Source organism: Python bivittatus, unplaced genomic scaffold, assembly GCF_059951505.1.
Source record: "Python bivittatus isolate LINGU-HERP-01145 unplaced genomic scaffold, Pbiv_v1 ctg000190_np1212, whole genome shotgun sequence".
Lineage (NCBI taxonomy): Eukaryota > Metazoa > Chordata > Lepidosauria > Squamata > Pythonidae > Python > Python bivittatus.
In genome coordinates, this window is record NW_028277042.1 from 21,729,536 (window position 1) to 21,750,439 (window position 20,904).

Here is a 20,904-nt window from a genome sequence, read left to right on the forward strand (position 1 = left end):
TTCTTTCGGGGCTCTCGAGTGGGTGCCACCGGTCTGCTGATGCCAAGAGCTCTACCGCTCCCTCCCATCAGTGAGCAACTAGCAGGACCCTTGGCCATTGCCTACCCTCTGTGAAGGGCAGGAGGGCAGCTGGAGTGATGTCCAGAGGAGACCGAAACGCCGTCCCTCCGCAAGGAGGCAGCTGACTTGGGGGCTGAGAAGAGGAGGGGGCAGCACCTTCCAGAAGGAACAGCTCACACTTTGGGGGGGGCTCCTTGCCTCAGTTTGCCTTATATTGCATGCCTTGCTTTTTTTTTTTTCTTTAATTGTTTAAAGCCCCCTCGAGCGTTGGAATAAACAGAAAAGCCAGCGGAGATAAAGCCAGTAATGATAGGTGATGATAGATACCGTATATGGTAGGTAGGTAGGTAGGTAGGTAGATGAGAGATAGATGCGCGCGCGCGAGAGCGAGCCCCGGGTTACGGGTGACACCCAGAGGGGCCGGCTCGCGGCGGCAGTCCTCGACTAGGCGGCTGGGGACCCGGGCAGGAGCTCCTCCGGGCCCTCGGCGTCGGCGGGCCCGCGGACGGGCAGGCGGGCGGGCCCGCGACTTACGCCGACCGGCCGGGCTCCTCCGGGCCGCGCGGGGGCAGCAGCGGGCGGCGCGGGCGCTTTGGGCAGCGCTCGGCTCAGCGGGCCGCGGGCTACAATGTAGCGAGCGGAGGAAGCGGCGCGTCCGGGCCAGCCGAGGCGGGCCGGGCCGGGCCGGGCCCCCCCATGGGCACGCAGGTAAGGGCCGCGGCGGAAGCCCTCCCTGCCCGGGCGGGCGGGCTGGCCTTCCCGGCAGGGCTCCGTGGAGCAGCCCGGCGGCGCCCCTCGCCGCGACTGGGGCCGCCCGGGCCTCGGGGCAGCCCCGGCGGGAGCGAGGGCGGCGGGAGCGGCGGTTGCCCCCCGCGCCCGAAACGGGGCCGCCTGGCACGGGGTCTCTCCGCATCCGGCGCCCTCCGGGGCTGGCCTAGCTGCGCCCTGCCGGACGAGGAGCCTCCGGTCGGACGCGGTCGGCCTCCCCGCCTTCGGCCCGGGTGGCGCTTCCGCCGCGCGCGCCTTCCTCTGCTGCGGGAGATGGGCGGCCGCTCCGGGGCGGCTCCCACGGCAGTTTCTGGCTCTGCAGGGGACGTTCGACTGGCAGCTGCTCAGCGCCACCCTGCCCAACAGCAAAGGGAGCAAACGAACCAGGCTGGAACCAGGCTGAGCGCTTTGTCCGCTGTACCTGACCTGGTTACCCTGTAATGCCACCTCCCGGATCCCCTTGAATCACGCTTCAAACTGGGCAGGGCTCAGCCCCCCCCGCCCCCTCCGCCGCCTTCCCCTCTCCCCCGTTGCCTGCTTGTGCGTCCCTCCGGGGGCTTAGCCACATTTTTGTTCGCGGCCTTGTAGCGCACCTGCTCGTCGGTGATTTTGCGTCAAATTCAAAGCAAGGCTTTCAGCCAGAACAGTCCTGCCGTGTGGGATTCTGATTCCCCTATAAGGCAGTCCGGGGTGTGCCCTTTAAAAGCTGAAGCTCTTGCGGAGCTGAGGGTGGCCTCTCGAAGCCGACCGGCAGAGCCTTAAAGCAGGAGGGCCTTGAATTCCCCCTCCCCGCGGTGGGGCAGGGGGAGCGGGAAGAGCTGCATCATCACTGGGGAGACTTTCTGGGTAGTGATCCACCCGGCTGAGAGCCCCTGGATGATGTCATTCTAAAAGCTCCTTGAGGAAACCTGGCAGAACAAAAGAGACGATTAGGAAGCGTGTGCAGGGTTGGGTCTTCTTTCCCAGACCCCCAGCATAGAGAGTGATGGAGTGAGCATCACAGGAGCACCCTCCCCACACACTTTTTTTGTCCTGCCAGACAATTTCTTTTGCTGTTCAGGGACACATTCATGCCGTGCTGGCTTCAAACTCATTCCACTCCCTTCCCTTCTTCGCCTGCCCTCAGCCTGGAGCTCCCTAAATCCACTTAGTAGTTGTACAATTAAGCCCAACGTTCTTTTCCTGGAGGGAGGCAGTGCCTTTGCACGGCTAGAGTCCCCAAAGCTGAAGATCACAGGATACTGGGGCTGGGTTTTAAAAATCCTCTGTGGGGCAGCTGTACCCCAAACTGCCAGCACCTCTGAGCTGTATAAGTGGTCCTTCTCTGTTAGATCAGGCGGGGGGTGGGGGGAGGATACGGCAGCCCTGCTCTCTCTGCAGCTCTTACGCATTCCTAGCACTTGTCTGGCCGTAGCAGGGTTGCTCCAGAAAGTGCCTCTCAACTGTCCAGTCAGATGTGGGCATGGCTCTGCAAAGTGCGCGGGCACCATCCGATCTGGAAGAACTGGCTTTTCTGCTTCCCAGGATGTCAACAAGCTTGAGAGGCTGGGAGGAACTGTTGGAAAGCCGAAGCTGTATGGGAGACACGCAGTAGCTTTCGGCAGGTTGAGACCCTGACCTTGGGCTAGGCGTGCTTTGTTCCCATGCGGGATGGCTCAGGGTCTTCACCCCGACCTTTGCATTCAGCAGGTTGGACTGCTATGGAATATGATGAGAAGTTGGCCCGTTTCCGGCAGGGCCACCTCAACCCGTTCAACAAGGCCCCGCTGCAGAATCGCCAGGACCAGAAGACAGCAGGAGCTGGAGAGGACTTTCCACAGAAAGGTGAGTTAGCCCCTTCCTCACCTTCGCCTTGGGCAGAACTCCGTAGCTCTGGATCCAGGAGGATTATCCATCCCTTTCCCTTATGACCGGATCAATACCCTTTGGAAACTTGAGGGCAGGCTGTCCGTGGACAGGCCAGGAGTTCCCATGACCTTCAGCCTCAGGGATGACTCCAAGGTCAGTGTCCCACCCTTTCCTGGTTCAGCTGCTGGCGACAGAAGACCGGCGCTGCCCTGAGAATCTGGAGGCTGCTGTGGCAACTTGATTTCTTAAGCAGAGCCCAGATGGCTGCTGTCACGTGGCAGAGGCCTGCTTGCTCATCGCCAAAGCCTTTGCTACAAGCTGACCTGTCCTCAGTAGAGAAACGGGCCATCCTGTTTTCCAATGTGGACATTTTATTTATTTATTTGTTTGTTTGTTTATTTATCAATCATATTTATATAGCCGCTCATCTCACACAAGGTGACATCCTTATTCTGTCGGCCTCTTCCTGCCTTTGAGTCTAGTTCTTTCCACCGTGACTGGCCTTGTGACGGCTGGCATGCGGAGTCCATCAGGGCTACGTGCTGCTGACCAGCCGCTAGTTTTGCCAAGACAGGGGCTTCTGGCTACAGAAAGAAGGAAGCCCTGGCCTTTGGCCTCTGGTAGACGAGGTGCACGGAGGGCTTGGGCCCAGCTGTGTCTTGCAGACAAAGATTGTGGGACTCTCCGTTCTTCTGCACTGTCAGAGGTAGAGCTCTCCTGGCAGTGCTTTGCGTGTGGAGCAGGCTTGTCTGAAGGGCTAAACAAGTCCACTGTTTTTCTCTCTCCCCCTCCCCCCACCCCATGCAGACCTGAATCTGGGATTTTCCCCAGAGGAACCTGTGTTCCACTGCTCAGAACGCACCATGGACTTGGGCCTGGCAGAGGATCACTTCTCGCGCCCAGTGGTGAGAAAGCAGCGTGTGGGTTTTGACCTGCTGCGCTGGCTCCGAACAGGCAGCTGCAAAGTGTGCAAAATCCCTTTACGTGGCAGTGGGGGTGGGGGATAATGTGGAACCCCTGCAGGCCAGGAACTCTCAGGCTTGCGCCCTGAGCCGCATCCATCCCAAGCCAGCCGCCGCCTCATGGGCCTGGTCTTGCCTCTGGCTGCTCCTGCCCTCACCAACAGCTTATCACCAGCCCGCTTAGCAGAGGCTGGACGCCCCTCTGGTGGGCTGCGGTTCTTTTCCTGCAGGGCCTGTTCCTGGCCTCGGATGTGGATCAGCTGCGGCAGGCCATCGAGGAGTGGAAGCATAGGATCCTGGAGCTCCCGGATAACTCCGAGATGCAGAAGGATGCCGTGGTGCGGCTCATTCACCTGCGGCTCAGGCTCCAGGAGCTGAAGGTGCGGAGCCAGCCAGGGACGGTCATCCCCAGCCACTGCCTGGCTGGGCGCACGCCAGGGGCCAGAGGGCGGGCGGCGCTTGTTCCGGCAGAGGTTCTCAAACAGCTGGATTCTCAGGAGGCCTTGCAGTTGCTCGGCCTCCGCTTCCCACTCCAAGGAGAGGGTGGGGCTTCCTCTCCCCCCCTCCCCCGCTGAACAGCCCCCGTCCCCTGCCACGATGCCCGGGGTTAAGGGGGAGGGCTTTTGGCTTGGAGGGCAAGGGCCGCGCCAAGGCTGGGCCCCACACTTGGGCTCTGAGATCAGGACAGTGGGGCCAAAGTGGCAGTGGGACAATGACGGCGGCTACGTATTAGATTCCCCAGATCTGATGTTCTGGAAGTGTGAGGATCCTTTAGAACTTTGCTTTCCAGATGTGTTGGATTACGCCCCACATCTTCCTTGCTGGCAAGTGAGTTAATACCCTAAATTGGGCTAGACAAGGCGTTTCATGCAATCTGCCCACTGCTGCTTTGCAGCCTTCTGTGACAAAGTTTAGGGCTCTGGCTTGTGGGTGCCGAAGCCATAGGAGAAGGCCTGCAACCACCCTCTCCCCCACTGCAGGACCCCAGCGAGGATGAGCCCAACATCAGGGTGATTCTGGAGCATCGCTTCTACAAGGAGAAGAGCAAGGGTGTGAAGCAAACGTGCGACAAGTGTAACACCATCATCTGGGGGCTCCTCCAGACCTGGTACACCTGCACGGGTGAGCATGCCCTGCCCCCCGCTTTGCCACGGAGCCCGGGCTCTGGCAAAGGTGCGGATTGGCCTGTCTGCCCCATGGGCTGAGCAAGACGAGGGCAGGTGTGACTCACCCTGAAAGGTGGAGCCATCGTGAGGATGGAGCCGAGTCAACAGAAGAGCCTCTCTGTTATTCCAGCTATCGTGTCCGTAATCTCTTACACACACATCCTCTTTTTGTCCTGTGGAACTCCCGCCCCCATGATTTCAGGGGCTGGCAGCCTCTGCTGCTTTTTTTGAGGGGGGCACTCTGAAGAGGGTTGAGAAGCCGCTGTGAGGTGTCCCTGGAAAGGAGGCCGGGCCACGTGCTTGTGTCAGGGTGGCACTTCCTTCTCCTTCCCCACAGGCTGCTCCTATCGCTGCCACAGCAAGTGCCTGAACCTCATCACCAAGCCGTGTGTGCGCTCCAAGGTCAGCCACCAGGCCGAGTACGAGCTGAGCATTTGCCCGGAGACGGGGCTGGACAGCCAGGACTACCGCTGTGCCGAGTGCCGGGCACCCATTTCTCTCCGTAAGTCTGGTGGGGAGGGAGACTGAATTGGAAGTGGCCCCAGGGTGCTGCTCGTGCTTTGCACCCCTGAAGGCTTAGCTTCAGTCCAGGATCCTTCCCAGAAAAGGCTCTTCTGCAGCAAAAGGCTTGGAAAGGACCATTTCCGGCCGTTTGGGTCTCATGAGCCGATGTGACTCCAGGTGGCCTCCCTTGCTCCAGCTGTCTGGAGACCGCCAATTGGGGAAGACTGGAGTCCACGTAATAAGGTGGTGCTTTATTGCCCCAGTACCTAGAACCTGCCCGGCTTCCCGAGGACTCAGTGCCTCGCTGCTCACCTGACTTCCGCTCCTTCCTGCTACAGGTGGGATCCCAGGTGAGGCTCGGCAGTGTGACTACACAGGCCTCTATTACTGCAGCAGCTGCCACTGGAACGACCAAGCTGTCATCCCTGCCAGGGTCATCCACAACTGGGACTTTGAGCCCCGCAAGGTAGGTGGGGCGGGGGGTGGGCGAAGTTTCCTCCAACCAGAGGAGGTAAGGTAAGGAGAGCTACAAGGGGCAGTCACTTCGGGAAGCATCAAAGAGAGAGAAGCCGAAGATGGGGGAGCCCTTCCACCCAGCCTGGGGCTGGGAATGAAATGTGCCAGTGTCACGGCTGTGAACCAGGCAGCAGAGCCAGTATGCTTGTCTGTTCCACCCTGGTGTCCTTCAGTTGTGTTGGGCTGTAACTCCCATCATCCCCAGCAGCATGGCCAGCTGTGCTGATGGAGTGGTGGTCCAGACCAAGCAGGAGGGCACCTGGCCTGCAGGGCTGTTTAGTTGCAGACCTTCCCGGCAGCGTGCTGCTGCTGTCTGCTTCAATAGGCAAATGCGATTTTCAGGTCTCTCGGTGTAGCATGCGCTACCTGGTGCTAATGGTGTCCCGGCCAGTCCTCAAATTGCGTGAGATCAACCCTCTTCTCTTCAATTATGTTGAGGAGCTGGTGGAGATCCGGGTGAGTATTTGAGGGGTGGGAGTTGGGCCTAGAATGCCTCGGAGTTGTAGGTGGCCCTGGGATTCTCAAGCATCAGGTCCCATGCGGATGCTCTCACACCGAAACAGAGCGTGGGTTTGGGCAAAAGCCGCTCAGTCGGGTTCTCCAGGCCAGCCCAGCCCAGCCGTCTCCTTCCTCCCCCTCAGAAACTGCGTCAGGACATCCTGCTCATGAAGCCCTACTTCATCACCTGCAAGGAGGCGATGGAGACCCGGCTGCTGCTGCAGGTCAGGCGGAAGCAGCTGCCCGACTAAGGCCCAGTGGCTCTCTCGAAAGAGGGGGGCTGGGGGGGTTGCACAGCCGAATTGGAGGTGCTCTGCTTGTCTAGGTGGGAGTTGGGGGTGTGAGGAGACCATCTGGCCCAGAGCTCCCAGCCTTCTTGCTTACTTCCCCCCCCGCCCCGTGTTTTGTCTTCACTCTCCTCCCCTACTCTGCATTTCCCAACAGGCAGGAACACTAAACTGTTGTGCCCTCTCTCCAGCTGCAGGACCGGCAGCACTTTGTGGAAAATGATGAGATGTACTCCCTGCAAGACCTGATGGATGTCCATGCCGGGCGCCTCAGCTGCTCCCTGACGGAGATCCACACGCTGTTTGCCAAGCACATCAAACTGGACTGTGAGGTAAGGCGGGGCGGGAAGCAGCAGTCCAGCAGAGAAGAGGTCCTCTGGCCCTGTCATTACCGCCAGCTGCTGCAGGGTTTGAATAAAAACAGGAGTAAGCCGGTGTAGAGAGTAAGGAAGAGGACCTTGATGGAGATATGCGGGAACTGTGACCTAACAAAAGGGTCTGAAACACTGTTTTTAAGGCCAAAACTGCGAGATAACATCTGGAAGTGGCTCAGAGAGAGGCCTCCCTGATTCACCGGAGTATAAGAAGGGGAGGAGGCGCAGCACAATCCGACTTGCAAGATTCTGTTATTAGAGCCCCTGTCAATGAAAGTAGTTTTAGTCTTCCTGCGGAGTTGATTTCCCAGTCTGGTCTACCTAGTGGGGCTGACATCCTGTGAGCCTTTTACTCCATTTTCTTTGGTGGCCAGCTAGTTCTCACTGGAAGCCACTGACAGGACAGGAAACCAGTCCGCTCCCCTGCAGAACGTCATTCCTCAGTGTCTTGCCTCTGAACAGAGGAGCTTCAGGCTTTGCGACTTCCTCTCTTGTAATGGGAAAATCTGCTTCTTCCAATAACTGTGATGACAATGAAAAGAAGAAAACATGGACATCATTAAACTGGGGGATTTACTCTTGTGAGACAGGGACACCAACTTAGATGCGTTTGAAAGGGAATGAGTGGATTCAGGAATGACAAGGTCTCCATGGCTATCAGTCACAGCTGCCACACAGTCCTTCCAACTCTGGGCGTCGTCTTTTAACTTAGTAGCCCCTGATGGCTTCTACCCCTTGGCTTGCCTCTGCTGAGCTAGGGGCCCACAGTTCCATGCGCTGTCTTACATGAAGAGGTGCTTTCTGTTGTTCTCCCATCAGTCCTTTTCCTCAGAAGCCCCTGGTTCAAATCTCTTGAGATGCTGACCTTGCTGATTTTTGGTTTTCAAGAAACTCAGATATCTCTACCACGTTGAGCTCTATCATGTTCTCCTTTCTTCCATAAAATTTCCTTTTCCCTAGAATATTTTGTGTTGTAAAATTCTTCCCCCCCACTCGTATTTAGCACCCCGCTGTTGTGTATCTATGTGGGTGTTGCAGGTATTTGGCAGTACAAGGGTGGTGGAAATGTGAAGGGCACATCACTGGGACTGGAACTCACCAGGTTCCCTTTTTCCTTCTTGCAGCGGTGCCAAGCGAAGGGCTTTGTGTGTGAGCTCTGTAAGGAGGGGGATGTGCTCTTCCCCTTTGACAGCCACACCTCAATGTGCACGGACTGTTCGGCCGTCTTCCACAGGTGAGTGCAGGGATTTGTGGCCACCTGCTGCCATCTCTAGTGCTAAACGACAGAAGATCTGTGGAAGCCAGCTGGCTGTTGGCTCCTCCGGAAGTGGGAAGCTGACAAGCCCTTTGTCTTTCCTCTCCCAGGGACTGCTTTTATGACAATTCCACAACATGCCCCAAATGCGCTCGACTCAATCTAAGAAAACAGTCGTTGCTCAGGGAGCACAGCATGGAGCTGCAAGCGTAGGTGTGACTTCTCTTAAATAGAGAGGGACGATGCCAAAGACATGGTTCCCAGCATGCCTGTGACTTACTTGTCCTCCTTGGAAGGAAAGCAGCCCAGACTGGTGAGGAAATAAGTCTGCTGGGGAGGATGACATGGGAATGCCACATCCAAGCTGGAGAAGGATGCTGCCCACCTATCTCTGGACAGATGCTGAGGTTCTCCTTGTGTTTCCGACTCTGAAACTCTTCCTGAGGGAGCTCTTAGTCCTGGCTGCAACTGGCAGATGTGGAGAAAGGGCTGCCAGATGATTTTGTGGAAAATGGGTGGCCATCTCCCCTCAGTAATTGGCTAATAACACCATTGCTTGGCTGGCATAGAGTCCAGTTGCTATGGCTTCCTTCCAGACCATGATAGTTCAGCGAAGATGTTGGCTTGCATTTGGGAACTCATTCCTTTGACTTGGAAGTGTCTGCCTTGGAGATGGAGAGAGAAAGAGACTTGGCTTTCCTTTCCCACCCCCCACAGCACAGGATGATGGCAGTTGCCAGGACTGGATGAATCACAAAACAGTCTCTGCCAGCCATGAGAAGAGACTACTGGACTCTTTATACCACAGTAATTTATCACAAGCACTAAAATCACTTTAAATAAAGCTAAGTATAAATATTGAAGTGCTGATGTGGTTGTAGGCTGTCTTCGATGTTGTTTCTCCTCTCTCTCCAAAAAGGTTTTCATGTTTCATCCTCTAAAGCTATTAAACAGAATTGGGGCAAATAGCTTAGATGTGCTTCTATATAGAAACCGAAACACAAGAGATTATGCAGACAGTTGGAAATGTGCAACTGTCACTGTAAAATATTTGACTGTAACAGTATTTTGCTTCCTGTCACAAAAACTCTGCGTGTTAGAACTGCCTCAAGTTCAGATCCATCACTGCTGAAGAGGTACACAAAAGTTCAGTTTTAACAATGGGCAAAATATACAGGGGAAGAGGAAATCGCTAATCGTGGTCATATGACCTACTTAATTACTTAAGTTTACTTAATTCCATTTTTGCATTTCATATGAAAACTGGATTACAGTACAAAGTAACTACACTGACCCAGTTCATATAAAATGCTAAGCCACAAAGAATAAAAACACAACCCCCAGATTAAAACCAAGCATAATTTGTGTGCAGTGCAAATGTGACAAACCCACATAGACTACCATCAGGCTATTTGTCCAACGCAAACAGAAGCCATGCTATTGCCATCTTGAACACTGACATTCCCTTACTCTTCCTCATTGCAATCTATTGAAGATTACTCTAGGTGGGTGTGATGGAATGGTTTGGTGAAGGCTGCGCTCGGGGAGATAAGCATTTCCTTAGCCCCTAGCAAGAGCGTGGGAAGGTTAAGAGGATGAGACTGGCACCACCCTAAGGAATTTGTGGTGTTCTTGCTGGCTTGGGAAGTTTAGATTCAGTCTGGCAAGATTGATGTCAGGTTCGGCCCAAAGAACTCCACCAGATAGCTTTTATTAGCTTTCACCCACAAGACAACCTTGCGAGACTGAATCTAAACTTCCCAAGCCAGCAAGCAAACACCGCAAATTCCTTAGGGTGGTGCCAGTCTCATCCTCTTAACCTTCCCACGCTCTTGCTGGGGGCTAAGGAAATGCTTATCTCCCTGAGCGCGGCCTTCACCAAACCATTCCATCACAGTGAGTGTCAGAACAGGGTTAAGTACAGTTAGATGAGGATGAGGTGGATCAAGCCAATGCAGTCCCAGCACTTGTCTCCCATAGTGACTGAGCTGAAACCCACAAGGAAGGATGTGAGGGTGGCAGCAACTTCCATTCAAGTCTCCTGGCACTGACCTATATGTAGCCTTCATTGAATGCCTTCTCCTCACTGAGGTGGTCCACTCTTTCAACAATATCAAAGCCGGTGGCCATCATGACTTGAGGCACCAGTTCCCTTGCATTGATTCTGATCATTTGGGGTTCTGACACTGACTTGTTTCTGGAAGTAGAGAATCTTCTGACTGAGGCCTGCATTTTGCCCACCAGGTTTTGAAGCTATGCTTGGAGGCACTGGGGGGTTATCAATCCCAGCTCAGAAGAAAGAGGATTTCATAGGACACCTGAAAAAGTGTGCAATGCCTTTCAGAGAATATGTCTTAAAGACAATATTCATATTCTACTAAAAAAAGGAAAGGCTGAGGAACAAGCTTGTCTTGATTTTGGCCCCTCAATAAAATAGCTTCTGGAGAAGAACAAAGCCTATGACCCTCATTGGTCCTCTCACCAGTTTTGGAGAATCCATGGAACAAGGCAAGGGAAGCATATTTTGGTGGAGGGCAGTTGCCTACAGCCCGGCCAGCTAGCCCGTTAAAGCCTAGCCCTTACGGAGGGTGCCAGGTTGGAGCAGCTGCAAGGCCTCGGTCTGCGCAATTCCAACCTGGCGCTTCCGGGAGACGCGGGAGTAAGTTTAGAGGCGGAACTGAAGGCCACGCGCTCGGCTGCACGCCGGGCTGCTTTTCCAGTGACACCAGCGCGCCAGCCTCCTTCGGGGAGGCGGGGAAGGGCTGCTCCGACGCCTGCGCAGTACGTGCGCTCGTACGGAGCCTGGCGCGACCCTCCCTCGAGCGGGGGACAGCTACGGCTCTCCGACCGGCGGCGGTGGCGGGTTTTGCGCCCCCTTATGGCGACGCCGCTGCCGTGGTGTCGGTAGCTGGCAGCCATGCAACAGGTGAGGAAGCTGCGGTCGCCGTTTCGTTGCTCCTAGGCCGGCCAGTTGTAGTGACGTCACACCCTCGCGCCGCGCCTCTGGCGGGCGTGGTCAGAAATAGAGTACTTCCGTAACGCGAAGGTTAGGCCCCGCCTCTCAAGGACTGATCGGCCCGGTTTTCATAAGGTGACGTTGCAGGAGCAGATTAGCGGGGCCGCGCACAAATGGGAGGGGCAGAATGGACTGGGCGACCTTGCAGGGTTGTTGTAAAGCAACGTTTTCCAATCTTGGCGACTTCCGGGTACGTGGACTTCAGCTCCCAGAATTCCCATCGGCCGCTATGCTGGCTGTGGAATTGTGGGATTTGAAGTCCACGCGCCTGGGAAGGGCCAAGGTTGGGGAGCACTGTCGTGAACCTTTCCTCCGCCGGTTGCCGCGCGGGCCACGGCGCTGGCAGTCCTGCGAGGCGGTTGGGAAGGTCGCCTTCCGGGCCCGGGGCCTCCAGCTGGCGCGCCGGGCTCTCTCGGGAGGGGCGGGAAGGCCGGCAGCCCCGCGCAGGGGCAGCTGGAGGCCTCCGGCCGTCCCTTCCTGGCCAGGGGAGCCGGAGGCTGCGGCGATTCGAGGAACGCGGTGAACTCTGGGCGCCCCGAGCGGGCCCGCGGGCGAGGGCCGTCCGAGAGGGAAGCCGAGCGGGCTTCGATCGCAGGGCGCGAACGCGGCCGCTTGTTGCTGCCCTGACGCGCGGCGGAACGACGGGAAGCCGTGAGCGGAACCTCCGCGCAGAGTGCCGGTCCCCGGAGCCGCCTCGGAGGCGAGGAGCGACGGGCAGAAGAGGCCCGCCGTTCAGCCAGGAGAAGGGCCGTGGAGGGCAGGGAGGTGGGCGCGCCCCGCCAGCTGGTCCGGGTGGCCCCCGGTCACCTCTGGTTCGGCGCTGGGAGCGGATGTCTTCGAAGAAACGCGGGGGCTGCTCGGCCGGAGACGGGACTGGCCTCCTCCACCGGTTCCGGCGTCCGCCCCAGAGAGTGGGATGGGCGAGTGCCAGGCTGGCCTGGAAACAGCAGAAGGCCTGGGGGGCCCGGCCCGGTTCACCGGCTCGTTCCCCTTCTTTTCTTGTGGTTCCCCCGTGGGGGACCTTTAGATTAATTGGGAATCACTTTCTCCTTCGGAATAAACGCCAGATCGCAGCTGCGACCCCATGCCCAGTGCCAGATGGCTTGTGGTGTTAGCCGTGATGGCATGGCTGATGCGTAATGCTAAGCAGTAAACCATGGCTGAATGACCAGCTGAACCACTTTATGGGTTTGGGGGCTCTGTGGCCTGAGACCCTGACCGCGTGCTTGCTTTGTCCCTGCAGGTGCAGATAGTGCCAGGTCTGGCAGCGAGGCTGCCTTGAGGGCTGCACGATACGCCAGCCCCATGGTGAACGATTGAGAAGGTCATTGGGGGTGAGCCCCTCTGCCTGCCTGCCTGCCTGCCTGTCTTTTAGGACAGCCCCTAGGAGCCCTGAAGGCCTGATTTTGGTACTTGGAAGTGAAGCCTCCTAGTTACTGTGGTTTCCTGCAGATTTATTTAGCGGGGGGGGGGATCACTGAGTGTGCGTCTGTTGCTTTTCTCTTACGGTAAGTAGGCAGGTCTGCACTGCTGGAGACCTGTCTTGCTCGTGGCCTTCCAAGGCCCCTGGCTGGTACAGGAGAAGCAAGGGTTGGGCCCAGCTGTCCCTTTGGCTGAGCCAGCAAGAGCTCCTTGTACGTTCTCATTGCTCTGCAAAGAAAAACGTGATGGCCTGACTTTACCTGCAGCTGTTCCTGGCAAGGGACATCCTCTGCACACACCCTGCTTTCCCCTTGCTGAGCGGAGCCAAGTGCTGGCAGGTTCCGAGGGATGAGCTGCTTCCTGTGCCATGTGACTTTGCCCCCAAGAGAAAACAGTCCCCACAGGAGCCCAAGGAACAGCGAATGCTCCAGAGCTGCAGAAGGTCTGCTTTGAAAAAGGTTAGTGATAGGAAACAGGAAAAAACAGCCCTTTTCCCCAAGGGAAGCTGAAAAGTTCACTGACTTTTTGTCCTGTTATCAAATGCCTCTGCCTTTTGGGAGTGGAAATGCCGACTCTGTTGCTTTCCAAAGAGTGTTTTCGGTTGCCCAATTAGAGAACGGAGTTTCAGAGAGCCACTTTATCATGAATGTAGCTTAACGTTAGCGAGACCGGGGTGACACATACTAAGCAAACCACAATTTAGTTGGGTTCGCAAGCGTGCTAAATTATAACGCATGATTTCAAACGAGCGATGGTATTGCTTAGCATATTGTGTCTTTGGAGTCGTGAAGAGTAGGCGTCGTTTGTCCCAGCAGCTACTGAGGGCCTCCCCCACCTGGCAGAGCCGAGGGAGGTGTTTCTTCAGAGGCCCTCGCTTTGCCTGTCTCTGTTCTGTCCCTGGGGCTCGAGAAGAGGACTCACACTCTGCAGCCCAGCGACCCTTGTGGCCTACCGTGAAGCTGGGCACACTGTGGTTGGGAGGTTCCTAGAATAGGCAGACTCTTTGCTCAAGGTGCATCTCTACTTCTGGGTTTCCAGCCATCCCAGAGAGGAGGGGAGATGGGAAGAGGTCCCAAAGCAGCTTATTTCCTATATTTTAGTTAACCCAACCTTCTTTACTTTTTCAGGTTAAGAATTTCCCAAAATGGCTTATGAGCAAGATAAACCATGATCAATAAAAACAGAATACATATTATTTAAGTGACCCTTTTTCTGGGGCAGTTGGTGGTGATGGCCCTGCAGGGAATGGGTGGGCCCAGCTGGACAGCTCCTTGCTTACCTTCATCTTCTGTGTGTTCAGAAGGGGCGGGTGGGGCTGTACGTTGTCATCCCTGGAGCCTCCTGCGTCTCCAGCCTAAATTCCCCTGGTCTGAATGTGGAAACAGATCTGGATCTTGGTTTTCACAGGAGGGGGGCAAGAACCACCATTGCTCACCCAAAGTTCAGGATGGTGAGGAGCAGAGGGGACCCTCCGCAAGCCATGTGTGGCCTGACTTTACCTGCAGCTGTAGGAAGACAAGGCTGGGGCCAGAGGAGGCGCAGGAAGGGAAGCCCTCTTGCCCAGTGGGGCTTTTTTAAAGATAAGAGCAAAGGTTGGGCTGGATCCAAAAGAAAGACTGCACTCAGAAATAAAATTTTGTGCTCTCCTTCCAGCTCTCGATGGCACTTGATCTACAGCATTTCTGTTTCTATGCTTGCTAAAGGATGTAAAAGTTGTGGGAAACTGAGGGGGATTTGCTCTTCTGGGACTAAGTATCTCTGTATTCAGTTTTGGCCCTCCTGAGATGGTCTTTTGTTTGCCTAGGGGAGAATGCAGTCCATATTTGTCTGCCTTCGCCAGCGGGATGCGGAAACATTGTTTATTTTTCCATTGGTTAGAGTTATGTCCTGCCTTTTCCCCCTGGGTTCTAGGCAGCCTGAAAAGCAGCTTTTCCTTGTGACAACATCCCTGTGGAGTAGCTTGGATTGAGAAGTAGCGACTAGCTCAGAGTCACCAGTGAGTTCCTGGGGCAGTCAGTAGACTTGAACCTGAGCCCCGCTAATCTGTCCAGCACCTTAGGGTCTACCCCAACCTGGTTGTTCTTCCAGTTGGCTCAGAAGAGTGGCCATTCTGTTCACCTGGGATGTGTATGTGCGTGTTTGTCTCTCTGGCAGGTCTCAATCATCCCACAGGGAGAGGGCCTAACCTATGCCCAGGATCTGCCCCAGGAACAATTTCTCTGTACCCGGGAGCAGCTCTTGGGCCACACATGCATGATGCTGGGGGGCTGTGTGGCCGAGCAGTTGCTTTTTGGCCACATCACCACTGCTGCCTCCTTTAACCTTTCATGGCGGGGTTGGTGGGTGGAGACTTGACTCCTGAGAAACCATACAGTGAAGCCACAGCCTAGAGATCTGCACCCTGATAAATGCTGCCTACCAAAAGACCTTGGAGCTGCTGAGACAAAGCTGTGGGTAGGTGAAAAAGACACAGAGGCAGGATGGAAGCTTCCAACTTAAGTCTCCTGCACTTCGGATTGGGCCCAATCACCCTGCCTTTTCTCTTAGGAGAATTTAACTGAGGAGGTTAATGGGGAAAAGGGAACAAGACAGCCAGGCTTGAAAGGTTTGCATTTAGTTGCACGTTTTCTTCCTGGAGAGGCCACGGTTTGCGTAGTTACTATCTGCAGCCCTGTTGCACCCACAAGCCGCTGTGCCCAGTTGCATTGCAGGTGCTACAATGATTGTTCCACACGAGGACCTGCAACACCTGGCTGTCTTGAGCAGGGTCCAGCTGCTCTTGCCCTGGAAGATGCCCAGCTGCAGCTGGAGAGGTAGAGGAGGCTCTCAGCTGGCAGAGAGGGTGTCGAGCAGAAGGGGGAGAAATCCTTGGAGGCCACTTTGGAGGCCAGAGGGATTGGAGAAAGATCAGTCGGTGGAGATGACGGAGGGCTCCAAAGGAAGAGGTTTGGGAGATGCTGTGCTGCAAGATTTGGGGAGAGGGGTCACCTCAACTTGTACCAGGCCCTGCAGTGTCCCCCCGACTCCCAGTGTCCAGCCCTGTGACTGAAGACACCCCTGAACCTGAAGGGACTGTCTCTACCCAAGGAGGGACCAAGAATCTTTCTCAGCAAGACCCCGAGAAGACACACAAATATGTGGGGATTTCTAGTGGAGAATCCCAATGCCTGCTCCAAACCATAATTCTAGGTCAGAACTGGTAAACTCCTTTGCACTGAAGTGTGAAAGGGTGGTCTCTGAACCAATCCTGGGACTGCTTTATTCTCCCCCCTGCAGGTTGGAAAGCATCTTCTGAAGAAGGTGGTCTTGGAGAAGGCAGACTTGGTGGGGCTGCTGGGGCCAAGACCTTTTGCAGAGAAATCCACATATGTGGAACCTGCTGAAGGGACAGGTGGCTTAACTGAAGACACTTCCCATCTTGAGGGGCTGGAGAACCGGAACCTGGAGCAGGAAGGGGAGCGCCCGCAGAAAGCCTCCAAGAGGAACAAGGACAACCAAGGAGGATGCTCCATCCCTCTGGGCTACGGCTTGTTTCTCCACGGACCACCTTCTGGCATTGCAGATGCTCCAAAAGCCATCTGTGCCTTGCTCTCCACACGAGCCCAGGGTTGGAGAGCTCCCTTGCTGTCTGGATGGCTCTCGGGCCCTCTCACCAAGGGACCAGGTGCAGGGCTCCAGGAAATGTCAGCGGCTCCCTCAGCCCCCTTGGGGAATGGGGGGAAGGGGCGGACTGGGGCGTTTGCTTGCCACAGAGACAAGCAGGACCCCCAGCCCCCGACAGACGTGAGCCGTGGGCCGTGGCCGTGAGCAGCTTGCAGAGTCAGTGTCCTCGGGAGGTAAGGAAAGGAGCGGCCGTGGTTGCTGCTTCTGCCTTGGGGATTCAGTGTTCGCCCGCCATTTTCACCTGCCTTCCACCACCCATCAGCCAGTGGCACTGCCCCCCTGAGCCGCCCATGTGGCTGTCTCTCTGCAGCAAAAGGAGGAGGTGGAACCAAGAGCAGTTGTGAGGAACCGGCCCCGCTCAGTGGCAGCTGAATAGAGCGTGGGTTTTTTTGTTAAAGGGGCTCTTCAGCTGCTGGTTGTCGGCACAGGCCCCCGGTGATTCCGAGTCATAAGGCGGCGTCTGCAGTCCCGCAGGGAGCCTTCTCCGCAGGAGGAGCCTAGTCTCAGGGGCTGCATCCGTTCCGGCTGGCATATATTTTGGTCTAGCCAAGCTCCTGCAGGGAGTGGTCAGGATGTCAGGCTGAATTCTGCCCTTGGCTTGACGAGGCCAGCCAGGAGATTGCCTGGATCTATGGCTAGCAATTTCCATGGAGGCTCCACTGATCAGGTATCCTGCAAAGGCAGGGTCCTCCCAGCCTGTCTGACTGCTGGCAGTCTGTTTCATGCCCAGGTGGGGGACAGCTGGTCCCCTGCCGTTTCCTGTGCCGCCGCCACCTTGTCACTTCCTGTCTAATTATCTCCAAGCCACAGAAGGGAGGGTCTGCCATCCGGACTGACGACCCTTAAGCCTAGATGCCTTTTTCCCAGCCTTGTTTCCCCAAATGCTGTGCCTGGAGAAATGCAGAGGTCCCCCCCCCACACACACACACAAACAAGCTTTCTGCCTGCGATGCCTGGGTGCTAGCACACAGCAGAAGACGCCGGCTTAAACCAAGTCAGGTCATTTTCCTGACTTGCATGGTTCTATCTACCTTCGAAGTTAGCAAAGGTCACCTTGATAAGTTGCACCAGATGCTTCCCTGCTGTGGCTTTCTTTCTCAGTGTTTGCAGACACTCTTCTGTTCAGCCCTGCCCAACTGTAGCCTCATTTGAAAAGGGCGTATTCAATTATGCGCCAAAAGAAATCCTTCTGAAAAGAATCCGGAGGAGGAAACCCTTACAGACACCATTTGAAACAACTTTAATCACCAGAACGTCGGAGGTAGCAGAGGGGCGCTGTATAAGCGTGGACAGAATTTAATCCAAGGGGGTGGGGGGTAAAATAGGAGGAATGCAGAGCGTGGAAGGGACACACACAAAGATGGAGTGTTCCAAGTAAGGAGGAGGAATGAATGTCAGACCTGGTTGGGCGGAGTTTTGTTGAGATCCCAGATGGATCTTGCTTTGCAGAAAGCGGGAGTTGTGCACTCTTAACCAGATCTTGGCTTCCTTCTCTGAGCTCAGCCGGTGTTTCCTTGATTGTGGGACCCAGGAAGGTGCTCCTTGGTGTTCAGAATGCAAACATGCTCCTCGGTGTTCAGGATGCAAACACACTCCTTATGTGTGTGGGCTGGCTTCCTTGGTGCCCTAATAACGAAGCAGACAGTCATTGTCTTTCTTTAATGGTTCGGCTGCACGTAATCGGGAGCAGGCAGCCTTGCCATCTTGTAAAGGGGTCGCTTCATTGCTGCATGAGCGGCTGACACTGTCTAGCTGAGGAAAAGCTACCAATTGGCACTCGGTGCATCTGCGCTGTGACCCCCAACACGCAGCCTGGAATGTAGACTGGGGTGCCTCCCTGACACAGGAGGTTGCCAGGATTCAGCCAGAGCCCGTAAGGGCAGTGAGAGCTGTTGTGCTGCTCCACCCCTGGACTTACGCGGGATGCGCTGGGCCTGGGCTGTGGGTTTCGAGGGCTGCTGACCAGGCCTCTGCCCAGCAATCCAGCTCCGCCCTGTCTCTCCGGCCGCTTAGCCCAGCCCAGAGGATGAGAACTGATCGTGAGGAAGCAAGCAGGGAATGGGGGGCTTGTTATTTCCTGATCCCTTCCTCGTGATATCTGCTGAAAGACCAGCTTGGCCCTTTCGTGCCAAGCTGAATCCTGCCTGGATGCCTAACCAGATGGTTTGTCTTCAATACAGAGTCCCTGGCCCGTGTTGCCTGGGGGTGGGCCCCCCTCACAGTGTTTGCGTTGAAAAAGCCTGCTTTGGTCCCTCTGCGTGGCCCGAAGGGAGACGAGAGAGCAGTAGGCTGTTCTTGCTATCGGCCCAGGGAGTTTTTATCTTTGTGGCGTGCAGAAAAGCAGGACCAAGTGAATTCAGAGCCCAGAGCCAACCTGGCTTCCTGGCATCTTGTCTCCGAGTTGGCCTGAGCCTGGGCGGCCTCGGGAACTGCTCTTCGAGCAAGCCAGAGGGGAGCCTCCAAGCCAAGCGACTGGACCCTGGAAACCGAAGGTGCCATCTGCAGAGCCCGCTTCCTGGCCCTGCGGAGCAGCCGCCACAAGGAAAAGCAGAGGGAAGCGTCGCAGGCCGCTCAGCGGCACTGCGATGACCTTTCTTGCCTCTGGCAGCTTCGGGTGCCGAACGCCAGCTGGCCGCCGGAGGAGGCAGCCCACCCCCAGCCCCCACCCCCTTACCCTGGCACTCGCCTTGGAGCAACTCGGACTTCACAAGGCTTTGGGCCCTGGGAAGACGCGATTCTTGAGGGCCGTGAGCCAAATGGCTGGATTTGGGGAGGTGGCTGCGGCTGAGCCCCCTTCGGTCAGAGCTCCTGCGGCGTCCTCCGAGGCCCTCCGTTCTCCCGCCCCCGGTTGCGCTGTAGTGAAGAGGTGCTTTTCCCTTGGGCGGCTGGGCGGCCAAGCCTTCCTTCTCGCAGGGTGCTCCAAGGCTGCCCGGCCCAGCTGCAGCGGAAGCCTCCAAGGGGGAGTCCAGGGCCCAGCATCTTGGAAAGCCAGAGGAAGGAGACCAGCCTGGCTTTGCTGCTCTGCTCGGGGCTCATTCTCTTAGGCCGGCCGCCGCTGAAGACGAGGGGCTGCGGGCCAAGGGCTGGCTGAATGAGCAAGGCCAGGATGACCTCTCCTGGTCCGGGGAAGGCTGGGCAGGGGCTGCAGGAGCACAGCGGGGGTGGGGGCAGAGCCAGCACTATGCACCAGCCCCCCCGCTGAAGGTCCCCGAGAACAGCTACCCCCTCATAAAACTGAGCTCCCTGATAGGCTGGGTTTAACCAAGATCAGATTGTATAGTCTTTTCCCGGCCGAACTAGGCAAAATATTTTAAAGGACGCGAATTGGGGAAGGCAAACGGCTGTTCCGTCCTGAGTCAGGCAGGCAAAATGGGCTCCGGGTGCCTCCAGGGGGTGGGGAGGGACGCTGTGCACACAGCCTGCCCTTCCGGCGTCCCCCCAGCCCACCCACCCCGCTTACAGAGAAGATGAAGCTGTGTGGTGAGGACATGGTGGGGGGGGCAAGAACTCGGACCTGATGAACTCTGAAGTAGGTGATGTCTTGGATGTCCGAGGACCGGAAGGGGAAAGGCAAACTCGGGGGGGAACTCTCGCTTGGACGGCTCCCGGGCCCCCCCCCAACAGGGGTGATACTTGAGCTTTTATCCACAGGAAAGGCCTCTGCTCTCCACCAGCAGCCTGAGCCATGCTCGCCTTTCCTCCAAAAGGTCTGTTTCACAGGTGGGGGTTCCGGAAGCACCTGGATTTGGCTTTACCGCCCATCGTGTTGCCTTCCTTGGCTTGGTCCTGTCCAGCTCCAGGGAGGTTGGTGAGCAGCTGCTGCAGCAGTCTGGGCCCCCACGCCTTGCCAACCACGCCACGGACCGGCCTCTTCTCAAGACCAGTTTTTCTGCCGAGGAAGGCGCACTGCCATGACACGGGTGAGGATTCGCTCCAGTGGGATATCCCAGAGCCTGGCTGGAGTTGGTGCCAGCTGCGTTGGTGCTGGGCACTTTGGGACCAGTGGGCAAGACTTAAGGCCATAGGGAACAGCATGTGCTTACAAGTGAGGCTGGGACGTTCTCGCCCAGCAGAGCCACAGTACCTAAGGGTGCCCAGGAATTCACACTTTGCTTCAGTCCCTGGAAGTGCCCCAGAAATGGTGCTGTTTGCCCCTTGGTTCCTTTGGTATAATGGGTACCTCGTCTTGGCAGAGGAGCTCCCTGGCTCGCCCCAGCAGCACTCAAGGCACATGGCTGAAGAGGAGGCCACCTCTCCTTCAGGGCACAAGCAGCTTTTCCACCAGCTCCCCAGCGAGGTTGGGGGAGTGCCCCCGTCCCAGTCTACCTCCTCCAACCAAAGGGAGCAGCGGAGGGTTCAAATTGCCTGCAGGAAATGGGAAGGCCTGGCAGGGTGTCTGCCGGGGGTTGTAAAAGGAGACTGGCAAATTAAGTGGTGGGCAAGGAGCAAGGGAGTGGCACTTGGCACAAGGTGCGGTTTGCAAACATCCCGGCTGCGTAGGAGAAATCCCTCAAGGTTCCAAACGACGGACCGGGCAAGAGTGAATGTTGGCCCCTTGGTGGGGC

General features: G+C 56.5%; 2 protein-coding genes across 14 annotated transcripts; both read left to right on the forward strand.

Annotated features, from left to right (window-relative positions):
* Positions 1–615: 615 nt before the first annotated feature.
* On the forward strand, positions 616–9,101 carry DEF8 (differentially expressed in FDCP 8 homolog). Of its 3 annotated transcripts, none has more exons than XM_088136283.1 (12): positions 616–768; positions 2,515–2,652; positions 3,484–3,581; positions 3,869–4,018; positions 4,619–4,760; positions 5,142–5,306; positions 5,647–5,774; positions 6,167–6,280; positions 6,466–6,546; positions 6,801–6,941; positions 8,108–8,217; positions 8,349–9,101. In XM_088136283.1, exons 2-12 carry the CDS (start codon positions 2,529–2,531, stop codon positions 8,449–8,451), a joined length of 1,356 nt encoding a protein of 451 aa, XP_087992409.1. In that variant the 5' UTR covers positions 616–768; positions 2,515–2,528; the 3' UTR covers positions 8,452–9,101. The 3 variants fall into 3 exon arrangements, with proteins under 3 accessions (XP_087992409.1, XP_087992407.1, XP_087992408.1); XM_088136281.1 differs by having other exon boundaries at positions 637–768; positions 2,518–2,652; XM_088136282.1 differs by lacking the exon at positions 6,167–6,280 and having other exon boundaries at positions 640–768.
* Positions 9,102–10,961: 1,860 nt separating this feature from the next.
* On the forward strand, positions 10,962–20,187 carry LOC112542028 (uncharacterized). 11 transcript variants are annotated; one of them, XM_088136295.1, is made up of 4 exons: positions 10,962–11,164; positions 12,943–13,134; positions 15,953–16,512; positions 20,060–20,187. In XM_088136295.1, exons 1-3 carry the CDS (start codon positions 11,156–11,158, stop codon positions 16,481–16,483), a joined length of 732 nt encoding a protein of 243 aa, XP_087992421.1. In that variant the 5' UTR covers positions 10,962–11,155; the 3' UTR covers positions 16,484–16,512; positions 20,060–20,187. The 11 variants fall into 11 exon arrangements, 2 of the variants coding, with proteins under 2 accessions (XP_087992421.1, XP_087992420.1); XM_088136294.1 differs by having other exon boundaries at positions 20,047–20,177; XR_015795313.1 differs by lacking the exons at positions 15,953–16,512; positions 20,060–20,187 and adding exons at positions 12,498–12,663; positions 13,804–13,871 and having other exon boundaries at positions 10,970–11,164.
* Positions 20,188–20,904: the final 717 nt, after the last annotated feature.

Coding starts and splice junctions, on each gene's coding strand:
- DEF8 (XM_088136283.1), top strand. CDS start 2,529: ATGGAATATGATGAGAAGTTGGCCCGTTTCCGGCAGGGCCACCTCAAC. Junction 5,775..6,166: donor GGGACTTTGAGCCCCGCAAG/GTAGGTGGGGCG, acceptor TGCGATTTTCAG/GTCTCTCGGTGTAGCATGCG. Junction 6,281..6,465: donor AGGAGCTGGTGGAGATCCGG/GTGAGTATTTGA, acceptor CCTCCCCCTCAG/AAACTGCGTCAGGACATCCT.
- LOC112542028 (XM_088136295.1), top strand. Junction 13,135..15,952: donor GAAGGTCTGCTTTGAAAAAG/GTTAGTGATAGG, acceptor TCCCCCCTGCAG/GTTGGAAAGCATCTTCTGAA.